Consider the following 18,669-nt stretch of genomic DNA (forward strand, 5'->3'; position numbering starts at 1 on the left):
ATGGGGATCTGGTCTATATGAATGCACCTGCCCATTGCCTGGTCAAGTTAGATGCTGCGTATCACAGCGCACTGAGATTTGTGACAAACTGTAAAGCATTAACCCATCACTGTACCCTGTATGCAAGGGCTGGTTTGCTTTCACTAACTGTACGGAGGCTCAGTCACTGGTATATTTTATATACAAAGCCATGCTAGGGAAACTTCCATCTTATATCTGCTCCCTGATCTCACGGAGAATTGTAAGTGGCTACTGCCTGAGATCGAATGCTGTGGTTTTATTAAATGTGCCAACTGCTAGGACTGTCTTAGGGAAGACAGCTGTTAGATGCAGCTCCTCTGTCTTGGAATAGTCTGCAAATTAAATGGAAACTGAACAATCTGGTGCCACTAAATGTTTTTAAAGCTCGGTTGGATGCTACTCAATCAGAAGCTATTGGTACCTGTTTATGTGGATGATTTTGTAAATGATGCTGGATGATGTCCTTTTGTTGTTCTGTTTATGTTTTTATGTTTCATGTGGAACTACTTGAGCAGGTCTCCCTTGGAAAAGAGATCAATGATCTCAATGGGATTTTATCTGTATAAATAAAGGTTTGAAATGAAATGAAATTAATGGTTGTTTGAACCACGGTTATAACGCTATCCGTGTGTATCTATCACTAAGTTAACACAGAAAGCAAACATTAGCTAGTGAGACTGTTTAATGTACTCCATGTATACAGTATTTTCTGTATATTGTGTATTCTTTAGATACTCTAGTAGTGATATGTGTCCTGTGTGTATACTTGCTGCTAATGCTTCATTTTTATTATCTTATTGCATCTTTTAAATATGTTTAACTCGTGTAATGCCTGAAAACACTTCTGCTGGGACACATTCATTTCCCAGTTTAAGATAAATCATTATTTAAATAAAGTATATCTATTTATCTAATGAGCTAAACCGTCGCTTAGCTTAGCGTTAGCAGCTAACTGAAGAACCCCATTCATTTCAATGGGAAAATGCTACGTCGCAGTGAATGACGATGCTAATAAGCTAGTTAGCATACATTTAAAACCATATCTATGGCAAAGAGCACCAACACAACAACTCAAACCGTCTTAAAGACAACTGGTGTAATAAATAACTAACATAAAGTCATCTGAGCATTACAAATCAACTGTTACTCCCCAGAGCCGAACTGGAATAATAACTGTAGCTGTTAGACTTTAGCTTTTAGACGATAGCTTTCAGACTTTATTTAAAGATAGTTTGAGACTATCTTTGTCGCATATTTTAAATGTTTTTTTGTGAGTTTTTTTCTAACAAGATTACAGCTGTTGTGTTAAATAAGATAACTTCTGATTCGTGATTAACTGTAAACTAAGAGGTGTAAATCCACTCACCTCTTGTTTTCTTCTTCTTCTTCTTCTTCTTCTTCTTCTTCTCTCGTGTTTATTGGCGGTTGGCAAACCAACTTGTAGGTGCATTACCGCCACCAACTGGACTGGAGTGTGGACAAGAGACTATGCAGAAAACAAGAAACAAAACAAAGAACCAAAACTCTAGATTATTTTAAAAGTATCAATTTCTCTTAGAAACATAATAATCTCACAATATATATTGCCTGATGTTTTCCCTAACAGCCCTGATAGCGACAAGTCATGGAGTTTTGCTTTCTTCAGTGTCTGGAAAAGCACATTTCTCTGAGTACTATATTTCCTGCAAAGCAGTAAAACATGCTCAACAGTTTCTGGCTGGCTGCAGTGTACACACTTTCCGGTTGGATGCTTTCCTATTATACTTAAAGTATGATTGAGACCTGTATGACCTATTCTCATCCGAGAAATGAAAAAGTGATGCTGTTAGATGCTCGAGAATTATTGTTACGGAAACAGAGGGGTTTTAGGTTGCCATAAGGCTGTTGACGAGGTGGAGAGAGAGATATTGAGCGAGGCAGAGTGCGTGTGCACAGTCTGCTTGCGCACAGAGCAGGAGTTTGTGAGAGAGCCGGCTTGAGAGTCAATTTCTCTGATGTCTTCTAATGTGCCTGCATCTGGCGCTGAGTTGCCATATTCCTTTCATGAACCACTTCCTGATATCCATTGTTGCAGATAAATATAAATTATATTAGCCAAACTAACCTAGCAAGGTAAACTGACAGGCTGTGCCGCATCTCACTCAAAACCCCACACGACTCAACCCAGCGAAAAACCAGTCTCTCGCGCAGCCTTTCATTCAAAATTTCATTCGGAATTTCATAGCAAAATTAAAAAAAGATATTAAACTAATCTTTCAACATATTTTCAACTAAAATAAATATTAGGAAAAAGCCCTACAAATAACAATAAACATAATAATAAAACAATTAAAACAGCGGGCCCAAATCCTGGATGTACTTCTCTTCCAATACTATTGCAGTATTGCCTCCAAAAAGTGCGTTTCTGCGTTCTTATTGTTCTCCTCACTACAGCCTGGGCCCTTTCACCCTGATTCAAAGCTTCCTGAGAATGGAGTTGTTTGAGTTGCCTGAATGCTTTATTCCTGTCTTTAATGGATTCACTGCATTCACCATTCCACCAGGGTACACCCTTGGTGCGCCTAACTCCTGCACTTTCTGGAATTGTTTCTTTAGCTGAATGAATGATAACCTTAACCAGCTCATCATTTCATTTATTTATATCATCATCATTTTGCTCTTGAAGTGTTTTACATCTATTCGTACTTACAACTTGGAAGGCATCCCAATCAGCCTTTCCCAGTTTCCATCTAGGACTTTTCTTGTCCTTTTCAAACCTTATGTTGGTCCCAACTTTAGTCATACCGGATAATGATCGCTGCCCACTGTAGTATGCTTCACCACATTCCATGTACTTATACCTGCTAAAGCACTAGATACAAATGTCGAGTACTGTTTCTATATTCTTCGTGCAATTATATCGTGTTCCTTCTCCAGTGTTAATGCACACTAGCCCGAGGTCATCTATACATTCCTCAACTACTGCCCCATCTGCATCTGTGCTCCTGCTTCCCCATAGCGAGCTATGTGAGTTAAAACCCCCACACCACATTACTTTGTCTTGCAGTGAACCCCCAGCATCCTCTAATACACTTTGATCTAATTTCCCACATTATAATAATTCACTATATCTATAGGTCCTCTATCATTCCATACCCTATAACTATTGCTTCATGATCTGTACCTACATGCATAACTTTGTAGCTTATCCCACTCTGTATGAATGTTGCGACTCCTCCCCCTCTGCCAGAGTCCCTATCTCGTCTAGCTGCAGGATATCCCTTCACAATAAAACCCAGTTGTGCTTTCAGCCATGTTTCCTGAATACAAGGAACTTTAGGTTTCTCTCCCAGGTTGTCAATATATTTGTTGAACTCTTGTCCATTTGCAATTAAACTTCTAGCATTCCACTGCAGTACAATTACCACCATCAGGATGATCCAGTCCATGTCTGAGGTTGTTGGACGTCATCATCTAGGATATCTTTCACGTGTCCCCAGTGCATCCCTTTCACATCAAGGTACTTTTCAGATGATTTGACAATTATTTAAATTCTTTCATTCCGGCTTGTAGTCTGCGCTGAACAGTTGATCATCTCTGCCATAAACAGTACAAACTCTCTTTTACTCACTATCAGAGTGTCCTCCTTCAACTTAACGTCCTGCCTCGTCACTTCCCTCTGCCATCTCTCGTCCAGTCACAGTCCAGTGTTGCCACCACCCGCTCTACCGCTCTACCGCAGACCGGAAGTTTACAAGCGCACGCTCAATGAACTGGAAATGGAAATACGTCATCCCGTGCAACTCGCCTATTGTAGTGGATTAAATATTAACACATGTGAGTGTGAAGGTCCAGAGTCAGAGACCCGCCCCCTGCTTCCTGTCTGTTGCTCAGCAACATGGACAGGTTCCACTCTGACACAACGTCTGCTTCCTTCTCATCATTACTCTTCTTTCCTGAGAAGCGATCAACGTCTCTGGGAGGGGACAGACTTTGGCACTGAGATGGAGTGGTAGAGATATAAAACTTGAATTGTGTGAATTTAAAGATTAGGTTCCTGTTTTAAGGTCCAAGCGGGGGGGGGGGGGGGGGGGGGGGTGTCTTTGTTTGCGTCACCAAATCTACTTTCAGTCTTTTTGCATCTTTTTTAACACTTGTTCTGTATTCATGTGATCGTTCTAAGTCGTCTGTTTTGATCCCCTTTCAGTCCTTTTGCTTTCTAAGTGGTTGCTTTGTGTATGTTTCAGTACTTCCTCCTCTCCTTGCAGTAACTCAGCTTCTCTCTGATGTTTCTTTAGTCATTTGATCATGGCCGTGGGAAGGGGGGGTGCTGAGGGGGCTGCAGCACCCCCACCTGCTGGCGGAGAGTTGTAACTGCAACGCCAAAATGTTCACTGATCAAATCAATACAAAAGTTTTATTGTGAGTGTGTTTGAGTTAGCGTTTCAGTGTAAGCAGTCTCTAAAAAGCTTCACGATAAGAGAAAGGGATCATGCAGTGTGCTTCTTCTGTTGCTCTGCTATAGAAAAGAAGCTCGTCAGCGCAAGATCAGGGATGGGAGTTTTGTGAAAGCACGGTTTAAGAACTGGCGAAAGGCAGAGGAAACATTTAGGGAGCATGAGAAGTCCCATCAACACACAGGCCGTCAACAAGCTGGCAGCATGACAACGAACACCGATGAACGCGCTGCTCTCACAAGCTGCTGCTAAAGACCAAATGACTGCATTTAGTGTGAGGCTATTATACCGGACCCTCCCCCCTCGTTTTGCGGAGGGAGCCTCGTCTGAAGCGCAAACGCAGTGTAAGCGCCACAGTTTCACCGCTGCTGTGATTGTTGTTCATTAATTTAAGTCTTTGTGCATCTTGTTGTGATGCAGAAACAGAGAGGAATCAATAAAACACAGATATAGCTGATCATTATTATTATTTAGTTTAGTCTCATGACATCCTTAGGATTAGTCAACTAACAAAGGTGAAGTGTTTTTATAACCTGAGGCCTTCTCTGAACTTCCTCTACCCTCGGTGTCAGCTCACTTCAAATGAACACATCTATTGATAACTCAGAAGGACCATCAATCAATCAATCAATCAATGTTTATTTATATAGCCCAATATCACAAATGTTACATTTGTCTCAGTGGTCTTCACAGTGTGTACAGAATATCAGTATGACAATACGACACCCTCTGTCCTTAGACCCTCACATCGTACAAGGAAAAACTTCCAAAGAAAACCCAGTTTAAAGGGAAAAATGGGAGAAACCTCAGGGAGAGCAACAGAGGAGGGATCCCTCTCCCAGGACAGACAGACGTGCAATAGATGCCGTGTGTAAATTGAAAAGATAATACATTTGCAACATAGGTAGTCCAAATGTTTGGAAATGCATGTGTGTATATAATAGGAAGATGAATCCACGAGGATATCCATCCAGGACCTATGATCCAGGACCACAGCCACGACTCAAGATCCAGCGCTCGCGATCCAGGACACAGGACCGCAGGATCATCCATGACTCCGGATCCCAGCGTATATAGACACCAAAAAGAAAGACATTTGGGGAAGCTGGGTTAATCGGAACATGAGTGTACACGGGTATAGACAGAGAGAAGGAAGAAGTAAGATTGTCCCCCGACAAACTAAGCCTATATCAGCAAAACTAGGGGCTGAATCTAATCAGCCCTAACTATAAGCTTTATCAAAAAGGAAGGTCTTAAGCGCACTCTTAAAAACGGATAGGGTGTCTGCCGCCCGAACACAAACTGGAAGCTGATTCCACAAATGTGGAGCTTGATAAGAAAAGGCTCTGGCTCCCATTGTACTTTTAGAGATTCTAGGAACAACCAACAACCCTGCATTCTTGGAACGCAATGCCCTAGTAGGACAGTAGGGTATAATGAGTTCTTTAAGGTAAGATGGCACCTGCCCATTAAGGGCTTTGTAGGCGAGAAGAAGAATTTTAAATTCTATCCTGTGTTCTATAGGGAGCCAGTGTAAGGCAGCCAGAACAGGAGTAATGTGGTCCCTTTTCCTAACTCTGGTTAGTACACGAGCCGCAGCATTTTGAATCAGCTGAAGCGACTTGACTGACTTCTTGGTACTCCCTGATAATAAAGAGTTACAATAATCCAGCCTAGAAGTAACAAATGCATGGACTAGTTTCTCTGCATCGTTTTGAGGCAAGATATGCCTGATTTTTGCAATGTTACGTAGATGGAAGTAGGCGGTGCTTGAAATTGATTTTATGTGGGCGTTAAAGGATAAATCCTGATCAAATATAACACCAAGATTCCTTACAGTCTCACTGGAGGCCAAATTAATGCCATCCATAGTTAGTATGTCTTTAGATAATTTGTTTCGTAGATTCTTCGGGCCAAGTACAATAACTTCAGTTTTGGTCGTGTTTAACATCAAAAAGTTTAAGGTCATCCACGTTTTTAAGTCCTTAAGGCAGTCTTGAATTTGATTTAGATGATTAATTTCATCAGGCTTGATTGATAAATATAGTTGAGTATCATCCGCATAACAATGAAAGTTTACAGAATGATTCCTTATAATATTGCCTAACGGAAGCATATATAATGTGAACAAAATAGGTCCGAGCACTGAGCCCTGTGGCACTCCATAGCTAACTTTGGTTTGCGTGGAAGATTCATCGTTAACACGTACAAACTGAGAGCGTTCAGATAGATAGGACCTAAACCAGCCTAAAGCAGTTCCCTGTATGCCAACTAAGTGCTCTAGTCTTTGCAATAGGATATCATGGTCGATAGTATCAAATGCAGCACTGAGATCGAGCAAAACAAGAATAGAGACAAGTCCCTTGTCTGAGGCTATTAGAAGGTAATTTGTGACTTTAACCAGAGCTGTCTCTGTGCTATGATGTGTTCTAAAGCCAGACTGAAAATCTTCAAATAAATCATTGTTTTTTAAGTAATCACACAACTGTTTTGCGACCGCTTTCTCAAGAATTTTTGAGAGGAACGGAAGATTAGAAATAGGTCTATAGTTGGCTAAAACCTCCGGATCGAGGTTGTGCTTTTTAAGAAGCGGTTTTATCACTGCTACTTTGAATGATTGTGGAACATAGCCTGATAATAAAGACATATTCATAATATTTAATAAAGAAGTGCTAATTAATGGAAAAACTTCCTTCAACAGCTTAGTTGGAATTGGGTCTAACATGCACGTTGATGGTTTAGAAGAGAGAATCATTGAATGTAATTGTTCAAGGTTAATGGCTGAAAAGCATTCTAGTTTACTATCTAGTGTAATATTAGAACTTACGATTCCGGGAGCTGTTGATAACACTATACTGGTCGAAGGCAAGAGGTCATTAATTTTGTTTCTAAGAGTAACAATTTTATCGTTAAAAAAGCACATAAAATCATTACTACTGAGTGCTATGGGAATAGAAGGCTCAATCGAGCTGTGGCTCTCTGTCAGCCTGGCTACAGTGCTGAAAAGAAATCTTGCATTATTCTTATTCTCATCTATTAATGAAGAGTAGTAGGCTGCTCTCGCTTTACGCAGTGCTTTCTTATATTCATTGAGAGTAATATGCCAAATTAAACGAGATTCTTCAAGTTTAGTGGAACGCCATATCCTTTCAAGTTGTCTAGACTTTTGCTTTATTTTGCGGGTTTCGGCATTATGCCATGGAGCTAATCTATGTTGTTTTATTTTCTTCTTTTTCAAAGGAGCAACAGAGTCTAATTTTATTCGCAGCGCATCTATAGCACTATCAACAACATGATCAATTTGGGGTGGTGTACATTTTGTATAAGTTTCCTCCCCTACATGCAGACATGCTATCGAGTTAAGTATTGGTTGAATCTCTTCCTTAAATGTGGCTATAGCACTAACAGATAGGTTTCTGCTGCAAGAGCTTTTGACTAATGCTTTGTAGTCTAGTAACAGTACTTCAAAAGTTACTAAGAAATGGTCGGATAAAGCAGGATTATGCGGTTCGACTAATAGTTGCTCAATTTCAATACCATAAGTCAGAACAAGGTCGAGAGTGTGATTATAACAGTGGGTTGGTTTATTTACACTCTGACAGAAACCAACAGAATCTAATATAGAGTTAAATGCAACAGTAAGGCTATTTTTATCATCGTCAACATGAATATTAAAGTCACCTACGATAATTACTTTGTCTGTTTTAAGAACCAAAGTTGATAAAAATTCTGATAAGAATTCTGAATAAGGACCTGGTGCACGATACACTGTAACAAATAAGATTGGCTGCAAAGTTTTCCAGGTCGGATGCGTAAGACTAAAAACGAGGCTTTCAAAAGAGGTATAATTACATTTTGGTTTAGTATTGATAAGTAAACTTGAGTCAAAGATTGCTGCAACTCCACCTCCTCGGCCCGTGCCTCGAGCAATATGAGTGTTGACATGGCTGGGTGGAGTGGCCTCATTTATGCTGACATATTCATGTCTCAACCAAGTTTCAGTGAGACAGCATATATCAATATTATAATCTGATATTAAATCATTTACCAATATTGCTTTAGATGCTAGAGATCTTATGTTTAAGAGACCACATTTAATCTTCCTGTTTTGTTGCACTGTAGTAGTTGTTACATTTACTTTTATTAGGTTATTATGTATGACACCTCTATTAGGTTTTACCTTAAATTGTCCTTGGGCAGACACACACACCGCTAATATTGGGTATTTTATTGGGTTCGGGATTCCTATGGGTGACTGCCTAGGAGAGAGCGCAGAGAAGCGTGTAAGACTGCGACTCCGCCTCCTGGTCTCAACTCCAGTTTGTCATGGATTACGTCCACAAAGCCCTGAAATGTTTGCCGAAATGAGATCTGCACCTTTCAAAGTAGGGTGAATGCCGCCTCTCTTAATCAGACCAGGTTCTCCCCAGAAGGCTGTCCAATTATTTACGAAGCCCACATTGTTTGCTGGGCACCACCAAGACAACCAGCGCTGAAATGATGACATGCGGCTATACATGTCATCATTGATCAGATTGGGGAGGGGACCAGAGAAGATTACGGTGTCCGACATTGTTTTAGCATAACTACACACCGACTCCACGTTAACTTTGGTGCATTCTGATTGGCGTAAACGAACATCATTACCACCGACGTGAATAACAATCCTACTGTATTTACGTTTAGCTTTAGCCAGCAGTTTAAGATGCGCCTCAACGTCGCCCGCTCTGGCCCCCGGAATGCATGTGACTGTGGAGGCTTCGGTCTCTAGATTCACGTGTCTCATAATAGAGCTACCAATAACCAGAGTTGGCTTCTCAGCGGGTGTCTCGCTGAGTGGGGAATATCTGTTAGATACGTGAACGGGTTGGTGGGGACCTGCGGGTTTCGCGTTATGCCCCTTCTGAACAGTCACCCAGCCTCCCTGCTGCTCGGGAGTTGCCGGGGGACGGCTAAGAGGAGCTTCCTTTTGCCGGTCCGCACATGCTAACATGGGCTTTACTTTAGCTGAGTTACTTTCTAAGATGCGGAGCCGGGCTTCTATGGCTATGATTCCCGCCTCCAACCTAACAACTATACTACATTTAACACATGTATCCTTACCAGTAAGGGAGGCCGGGAAGTAACCAAACATGAGACAGGAAGAGCAGGAAATAGCACCAGAAGGTGGGGAAAGAGCCATGGCTAGCTATCAAGCTAAAGTAGCTACCGTTAGCAAACCCGAAAAGAGTGTAGGCAACTGTGGAGTTACAGTCGCTAAGAGAAGGAGAGTTGTGAGTGCTTAAGCTGTAGTAACGTGTGATTACAACGTCAGGCAGTTGCCGTGATCAAGAGTTTTAAAACGATCGATTAAGTTTAAGTTAATAAGCTATCAGCAACAGAACAGGCACACGGGATACCCGGAGATGACAACAACAACAACCGGAAGTTGCAACGTGCTCACCGCAATAGGTTCCTCCTTCCGCTCCGTCAGCAGTCAGAGAATTGTAGTGTCAGTGTAACACACCTTAGCTATGAATGAATGAATCGTCTCTCTAACTGTGTGTGACCCAGCTCAGTAACACACAGCATATAGCTCAGCATGTGACCTTAATGAATATCAGAAATACGCTGTATTAAACATTCTGCTATAACAATCTTTTTAAAGACACCTTTCTTTCTATATGGTCTCCAGAGGGTGTTCCAACCCACTCTCACAAAAAAACGTGTAATAACTACGTTGGTCCACTACGTAGGACGTAGTATTTCTACAAAAACGCCTCTGAAATTGTAAAATGCCTACGTTTGTTTTCACCATTCATTCCAATGGCTGCGTCTATGTCACGTGATCTTCACATTTCTCCCTGCAGAAGAAAAAAACCATGGCCGAACTTCGTTTTTATTCTCGGTGGAAAATGCCTATTTTAAAGTTACTTTGGCTATTAAAATGCGTTTTGATGTCATTTGATGCGAGAAATATGAGTTGTTATTTCAGATTGTGTGTGCAGTGGATGCACATGATCTTTAGTTTGCTAGTTATTACGAAGATTACTTCAGGAAATTGTGTCCATTCAACGTTTTCATTGTCACCAAGGTGGTTGCTAGGGACGCTGCTATCAATAGTATTTCTGTTATGTTGTGTAACTGTTTAACGGTGTTATCTTTATTGCTACCCCCTTCCCCGTCAATGTATAGTATTGGTCCACAGCGCAAACGTATTAGTTTAACAAAATCTGCATCTAAAATTGTGGCATAGATACGTTATTTTCCCCTGTGCAATTCTCCATTTACTCAACAATAACACATAATTATCCTTGTGTTTATGTATTTGTTTGATTAATAAACACAAGTTGGAGTCCGTCAGGACCGAGGGTCGGAGCAGCTCATTTGCTTTTGAGAATATTACACCGGGAAGTAAGTCTTCTCTCCGCTTCGCTTGACAAACCCGTGATAGTCCTCAAGCTCTGTGATTGGAGAGTGTGCCGAGCGTCGAACAGCACTTGAAATGGGATGGAACCACGGCAGACTGTCCAAAACTGGATTTGAACGGGTCCACCGCGTCCCCCCCCTCCCCCACCCCGTCCCCAGAACTACACATGCTGGCTATTCTGTTTCGCAACATGTTCTCTATCTATGGCACGTCTCTACTGGGAGTTGTAGTTTTAAAAGACGTTTTCGTATTTCCCATAATAAGAAGTTGCCAGTATCAAACTGTGTACATCCCTGGAGGTTTAGGGGACAGGAAACACTCACATTTAAAACATATAATTAATAAATGGGTGAAAATTGCTTGTGCCCATTATGGGCAGCATTAATATATACCCACACGCCAGCTAAGGTCAGAAGAGCTTTATTTAACAGCTGGTCTTATGTTTGTGACCCCTGTGATAACATTACATTACATTAATTGATGAGCCTGAAACATGCCATCATTAAGGTTCAGAGGCACATTGTGCCTCTGAACCTTAATGATGGCAGTAGCCATCAATCATCTTAAGATAAGATATACTTTATTGATCCCAAGTTGGAAACATTTGCGTTACATCAGCATGTGTAACTATTAGTAGAGAATAACGAGTAATGAATATACTTTATAGGGATTCTATTAATATCTAATAATAAAAATAATGAAATTCAATAACATGCTTTAACCACCAGGTGTCCCTTTATATCAGCTGTGCACCTTTATGGTGTAAATACAGCCTATCTACCAATTGGACCAAATATAAAAGTCCGCCGAATTACGCATTACGCATTGTGTGAAAAGAAATGTAAGATGTTGTTTAATGGCTGATATATGTATGATCCACGTCACGTTTCCAGTTGGCGGCAGTTCCTCATGTTTGTCTAGAAGTCTTCTCATCAGGGATCTATAAATACAGAACTACGGCAGATATGTAATATTTAATGCAGCCGAACCGTGTATTACAATGCCATTATGTGATGACTTTCAAAGAGAAAAGCAAGCACACTCGGAATAAAGTGTTTTCGGTCTGTTTCCGGTATTTGTTAATGACGATGTGCTCTGAGATGTGAGACTGGAATTGCACAGGGGAAAATAACGTATCTTTAGATGCGGATTTTGTTAAACTAATACGTTTGCGCTGTGGACCAACACTATACTTTGACGGGGAAGGAGGTAGCAATAAAGATAACACCATTAAACAGTTTCACAACATAACAGAAATAATATCGATAGCAGCGTCCCTAGCAACCACCTTGGTGACAATGAAAACATTGTATAGACACAATTTCCTGAAGTAATCTTCGTAATAACTAGCAAACTAAAGATCATGTACATCCACTGCACACACAATCTGAAATAACAACTCATATTTCTCGCATCAAATGACATCAAAACGCATTTTAATGGCCAAACTAACTTTAAAATAGGCATTTTACACCGAGAATAAAACGAAGTTCGGCCATGTTTTCTTTTTCTGCAGGGAGAAATGTGAAGATTACGTGACATAGACGCCAGCCATTGGAATGAATGGTGAAAAAAAACGTAGGCATCTTACAATTTCAGAGGCGTTTTTGTAGAAATATTACATCCTACGTTGTGGACCAACGTAGTTATTACACGTTTTTTTATGAGACTGGGTTGAGATATCACTCAGACTCAACAATCATATTTACAGATGGCTCCAAAGATCCAGAGGCAGGGCGTGCAGGGGCAGCAGTGTATATCTCAGTGAGTAATACACATATAGAGAAAAGGGTAACAGACCATGTGTCAGTGTACACCACAGAGCTGTTGGCATTGGTGCTGTCATTGAAATGGATAGAGGAGAAAGAAATACATAACAGTGGAATTGCATCTGACAGCTTTTCAGCATTATCGAGTATACGATCAGGCAGATCTTCATCTAGAACGGACATAATAAATTAAATATTTCTAATTGTATATCAAATGCAAATCAAAGGCATAGCAACTCGTTTCCTCTGGTTCCTGCTCATGTTGGTGTGGAGGGTAATGAACAGGTGGATATTCTGGCCAAACAAACACTCAGAAGTATGAACATAGACATAGAAGTTCCACTCAGCAAAGCGGAGGTTCAAACGTTCATTCAGAAATATGCACAAACAACATGGCAAGATCATTGGGACCTTAGTGATACAGGAAGACATCTTTATAACAGTCAAAGGTATGTGGGGGATGGAAGGAAGGTGGGGTTTGAAAGAAGGGAGGAAAATGTAATTTCTCGGATGAGAATAGGTCATACAGGTCTCAACCATACTTTAAGTATAACAGGAAAGCATCCAACCGGAAAGTGTGTACACTGCAGCCAGCCAGAAGCTGCTGAGCATGTTTTACTGCTTTGCAGGAAATATAGTACTCAGAGAAATGTGCTTTTCCAGACACTGAAGAAAGCAACATTCCATGACTTGTCGCTATCAGGGCTGTTAGGGGAAACATCAGGCAATATATATTGTGAGATTATTATGTTTCTAAGAGAAATTGATACTTTTAAAATAATCTAGAGTTTTGGTTCTTTGTTTTGTTTCTTTTGTTTCTTGTTTTCTGCATAGTCTCTTGTCCACACTCCAGTCCAGTTGGTGGCGGTAATGCACCTACAAGTTGGTTTGCCAACCGCCAATAAACACGAAAGAAGAAGAAGAAGAAAACGAGAGAAGAAGAAGAAGGACAAAAGAAGGACACAAGAAGAGGTGAGTGGATTAAGCACATGCAGAGGTTTCATTAAGTGTATTTACTATGTATTAAGTTTACACCTCTTAATTTACAGTTAATCACGAATCAGAAGTTATCTTATTTAACACAACAGCTGTAATCTTGGAAGAAAGAAACTCACAAAAAACTTTCCAGTTCGGCTCTGGGGAGTAACAGTTGATTTGTAATGCTCAGCTGACTTTATGTTAGTTATTTATTACACCAGTTGTCTTTAAGACGGTTTGAGTTGTTGTGTTGGTGCTCTTTACCATATATATGGTTTTAAATGTATGCTAACTAGCTTATTAGCATCGCCATTCACCACTGCGGTCAACTCAGCCGTCTCCGTCTCTGGTCAAATGAGCAGCGCTTCATTTTTGAGTGCGCGATTAATAGCGTATTTACGGTAATCGCCGAGAAGTGGCGCTGACGGTAGTACAAGTGCTTATGCTATATTTGATCAATCAATCAATGATATTTGATGAGGGATACAATGATTTTTAGCCATAAGTTCTTAATAAAATTGGTACTGTTGGACTCCGTACATCTTAGACTACTACCACAAATACAATCAAGTACTTTTACTGTGTACTATTTGAGTAATACTCTGTCAAACTCCCCTCCAGAGTACAATAATGCATGTTTTCTGCCCTTTTTGATGAGATACAATCATTTTTTGCAATGAGTTCTTAATAAAATCGGTTATGCTGAATTCTGTACTACTTGGACCACTACCACGAGTACAATCAAGCACTTTTACTGTGTACTCTTCGAGTAATACTTGTTTAAACTCCTGTCCTGAGTACACAAAAGAATGTATTCTGCTATCTTTGATGAGATACAATTATTTTGTGCAATAAGTTCTTAATGAAATTGGTACTGTTGGATTCAGTACTACTTGGACTACTACCAAAAGTACAATCAAGTACTTTTACTGTGTACTTTTTGAGTAATACTTGTTTAAACTCTTGTCCTGAGTACAATAATGCATGTTTTCTTCCATCTTTGATGAGCGATAAAATGATTGTGTGCAATAAGTTCTTCATGTAATTGGTACTCAGTACTACTTGGACTACTACCAAAAGTACAATCAAGTACTTTTATTGTGTACTTTTTGAGTAATCCCCTGTCAAACTCCCCTCCAGAGTAAAAACATGCATTCTTTTACTCCTACGTCAGTGCCGCTTCTCAGCGATTACCGTAAAGGCGTTATAAATCGCGCACTCAAAAATGAAGAACTGCTCATTTGACCAAGCAAATTTGAGAGACGGCTGAGTTGACCGCAGTCATTCGCTGCCACGTAGCATTTTCCCCATTGAAATGAATGGGGTTCTTCAGTTAGCTGCTAACGCTAAGCTAAGCGACGGTTTAGCTCATTAGATAAATAGATATACTTTATTTAAATAATGATTTATCTTAAACTGGGAAATGATTGTGTCCCAGCAGAAGTGTTTTCAGGCATTACACGAGTTAAACATATTTAAAAGATGCAATAAGATAATAAAAATGAAGCATTAGCAGCAAGTATACACACAGGACACATATCACTAGAGTATCTAAAGAATACACAATATACAGAAAATACTGTATACATGGAGTACATTAAACAGTCTCACTAGCTAATGTTTGCTTTCTGTGTTAACTTAGTGATAGTTTCACACGGATAGCGTTATAACCGTGGTTCAAACAACCATTAATGTCACTTTCTATGTGAATAAAGTCATTTTAATGAAATAAAAGTGAACTAACTGTGAGCTGTAAGTTAGAATGTAAGTTGCTACACAGATTATGATGAATTATATCTAAATATTTGTATTATATTAATAATAATTTACACAGAAAACCAAGTTGTTATCGTAATGGTTAAAGTAATGTGCATGTAATGTTAATAACTATCTGACCTTTCTATCATGTTCTCCTCTGCTTAGCATCACATTGACCACATGGATCCATGTGGACCATGTTTACGTCACAGCAGCATAGATGAGACGAGGCACTGCACGTGGTGTGATAAAACACTACATAGAAGCATCCAGAAATAGAACATATCATTGAATAAACTCTTTGAATTCCTCCTCTTCACTGCTGACAGTTTATGATGAATTATATCTAAATATTTGTATTATATTAATAATGAAGCAGCTCTGTGGTCTTCATCAGGACAGCTGATGAGCAGCATGGAGGAGAAGAAGGAGGCCCCTGGAGCTCAGGTCAGTGTGCACTTCATCACAAGATATTCCTAATTCCAGCGTTTCCGCCAGGCGGGCGTCTTGCCTTCATTTGACGCCCTTATTCAGCTCGGAGCGCCATCTACTAGGGGTGTGACGCAGGGCTCGACATTAAGGACTGCCCGATGGCCCGGGGCCGTCTAGTATCTAGCTCGGGCAAGGAAGCCTCACCTGCTGGGTGCCCCATCGGGCAATCTATTATCTTTATTTTTAATCTCAATCTTTATTTATTTATATAGCACATTTAAAACAACCTTCGGCTGACCAAAGTGCTGTACAGGGCAGGCAGTAAATACAATAGTGGATAACCCAATGGGAGTACGATAATAAAAACAATAATTAAAAAGCACAATAACTAGAAACATATAAAAAATAAATAAATAAAAAACAAATATAAAAATGTAATGCTCAACTAGTATTAAAAGCCAGTGCAAAGAGGTGAGTTTTTAGCTGGGATTTAAAAAGTTCAATAGACTCAACAGTCCGGATATGTGCTGGGAGGCTGTTCCACAGTCTGGGAGCTGCAACACTGAAGGCCCTGTCACCTCTGGTTTTTTTCCTGCTCCGAGGAACCTCCAACATATTCTGCTGAGCTGAGCGCAATGCTCTAGCAGGAGCATGGCGGTGCAACAACTCAGACAGGTAATGTGGTGCCAGTCCATGCAATGATTTAAAAACAACAAGTAAGTACTTGAACTGGATCCTGTGACTGACAGGAAGCCAATGAAGGTCTGCCAGAACGGGTGTGATGTGGTCATAACGTCTCTTCCCAGTAAGAAGGCGGGCAGCCGCATTTTGGACCAGCTGCAGGCGACGGATCAAGCACTTGTCAACACCAATATAGAGGGAGTTACAGTAGTCTAAACGAGACGTGATAAATAAGTGGATTAGCTGTTCAAATTCCTTACTAGGAAGATAGGATTTTACCTTCCCCAGAAGCCGCAGCTGGAAGAAGCTTGTCTTGACAACTGAGCTTATCTGTTTGTCAAATTTAAAACAGTTGTCAAAGATGACTTCAAGATTTCTGACAGAGGGACGGCTGTAGGAGGCTAAGAGGCCGAGTACACTATTAAAGCCATCCAGGAGTTCAGACTGTCCAAATATTATAATCTCTGTCTTCTTTTCATTAAGAGTCAAGAAGTTGATTTCCATCCATGATTTTATGTCTTTCAGACAGCTAAGCAAGGCAATTCTAGATTCCTTATTTGCTGTTATAGGCAGGTATACCTGCAGATCATCTGCAAAGCAATGGTAAGAGATGTTGTGCTTTTTAAGAATTGCCCCCAGAGGTAGTAAATACAGACTGAACAAAATGGGGCCCAGGACAGAGCCTTGTGGGACCCCATATGCTAGTGGGGCTGCAGCTGAAGAATACTGGCCAGGATGCACAGAAAAGGTCCTTTCTGACAGATAGGATTTAAACCATTTTAGGACGTTACCTTTAATACCGACACACAGTTCAAGGCGTGATAACAAAATGTGGTGGTCAATGGTGTCAAAAGCAGCGGACAAATCTAAAAGCACAAGCACAGCAGAATTCCCAGAATCAGCAGTTAAAAGAAGATCATTCAAAACTCTTAGAAGAGCAGTTTCCGTGCTGTGGCGTGATTTAAAACCAGACTGAAACTTCTCTGATATGCAGTTTAAAACAAGGTGTGACTGCAGTTGTGCTAAAACCAATTTCTCTAGGACTTTAGACAGGAAGCTTAGAGATAGGTCTGAAGCTGGAGAGAACAGAATGATCAAGGTTCTGTTTTTTGATAAGAGGCTGCACTACAGCATGTTTAAAAAACGTCTTTCAGTAGTCTGGGAGGAATACTGTCAAAGGGGTATTGTGAAGGTTTCAATTTTCTAACCACCTCAGATAACTCGGACAGTGAAACCAGGTCAAACTGCTCGAAGATAGCTGAGCACACAGGAGACACTGCTGGGTCTAAGGTGAGAGGAGGAGGTGAAGATCTGATGGCCAAGACTTTATCATTAAAGAATGAAAGAAACTTTTCACACAGAGTAGGTGATGGCACAACACAGGGAGAGTTACAGGGATTTAAAAGAGAATTAAGAGTGGTAAAAAGGAACTGGGGCCTATTTCTGTTTTTGGACACAAGATTTGAAATAAAATGAGTTTTTGCACATTTAACAGCCCTCTGATATTCGCTTAAACTGTCTCTCAGAATCCCCAAGGAGACGTGAAGTTTATCCTTCTTCCATCTCCTCTCTGCTCGTCTACATGCGCGTCTCAGGGCGCGGGTAGAGTCAGTTAACCATGGTTCAGTCACAGGTTTAGGGTGTCTGGCCGTGAATGGAGCGATCAGGTCCAGAATATCCGTGCAAGTAGAATTAAAAAGGCTGAGAATCTCCTCAGCACTGGCATCACAAGAGTCATTTAACGTGGAAAGCACAGAGTCATTAAAGGCAACGGAAAACTGTGACGCTGTCAGAGGATTCAGCGCACGTAGGCGTCGCTCCGGAACGCACGAGTCAACTTGAGAGCAAGGCAGCATCATAGTAAATAACACAGGCAAATGGTCCGAAATACCAGTGTCACAAATGTCCCTGATACAAACATCTAAACCATGAGACAACACCAGGTCCAGTGTGTGTCCCTTCTCATGTGTCGGGCCATTAACCGACTGTGTAAGATTAAAAGAGTCAATGAGATTCATAACATCTTTGACGAGAGGTCGGGAATCACAGCACACATGAATATTAAAATTGCCAATAATGAAAAATCGATCAAAGTTCAAGATAACCCCCGCTACAAAGTCTGAGAATTCCTGAATAAAATCCTTATTGAACTTCGGAGGGCGATAGATCAAAGCAACGAGCACTG

General features: G+C 40.6%; 2 protein-coding genes across 2 annotated transcripts in view; one reads left to right on the forward strand and one right to left on the reverse strand.

Annotated features, from left to right (window-relative positions):
• The window catches only part of LOC117441978 (zinc finger protein 678-like), a 76,713-nt gene extending 72,875 nt beyond the window's left edge, over positions 1–3,838 (reverse strand). Inside the window, exons 1-2 of the mRNA XM_071202320.1 lie at positions 3,632–3,838; positions 1,388–1,507 (exon numbers count right to left, since the gene is read on the reverse strand). Coding sequence (XP_071058421.1) covers positions 1,388–1,471 — 84 coding nt within the window. The 5' untranslated portion in view covers positions 1,472–1,507; positions 3,632–3,838. The remainder of the gene's footprint in view (positions 1–1,387; positions 1,508–3,631) is intronic.
• LOC117441976 (zinc finger protein 721-like) overlaps positions 1–18,669 on the forward strand; it is a 243,453-nt gene that overhangs the window by 163,074 nt on the left and 61,710 nt on the right. The window lies entirely within an intron of this gene.

This window comes from Pseudochaenichthys georgianus, unplaced genomic scaffold, assembly GCF_902827115.2.
Source record: "Pseudochaenichthys georgianus unplaced genomic scaffold, fPseGeo1.2 scaffold_224_arrow_ctg1, whole genome shotgun sequence".
Lineage (NCBI taxonomy): Eukaryota > Metazoa > Chordata > Actinopteri > Perciformes > Channichthyidae > Pseudochaenichthys > Pseudochaenichthys georgianus.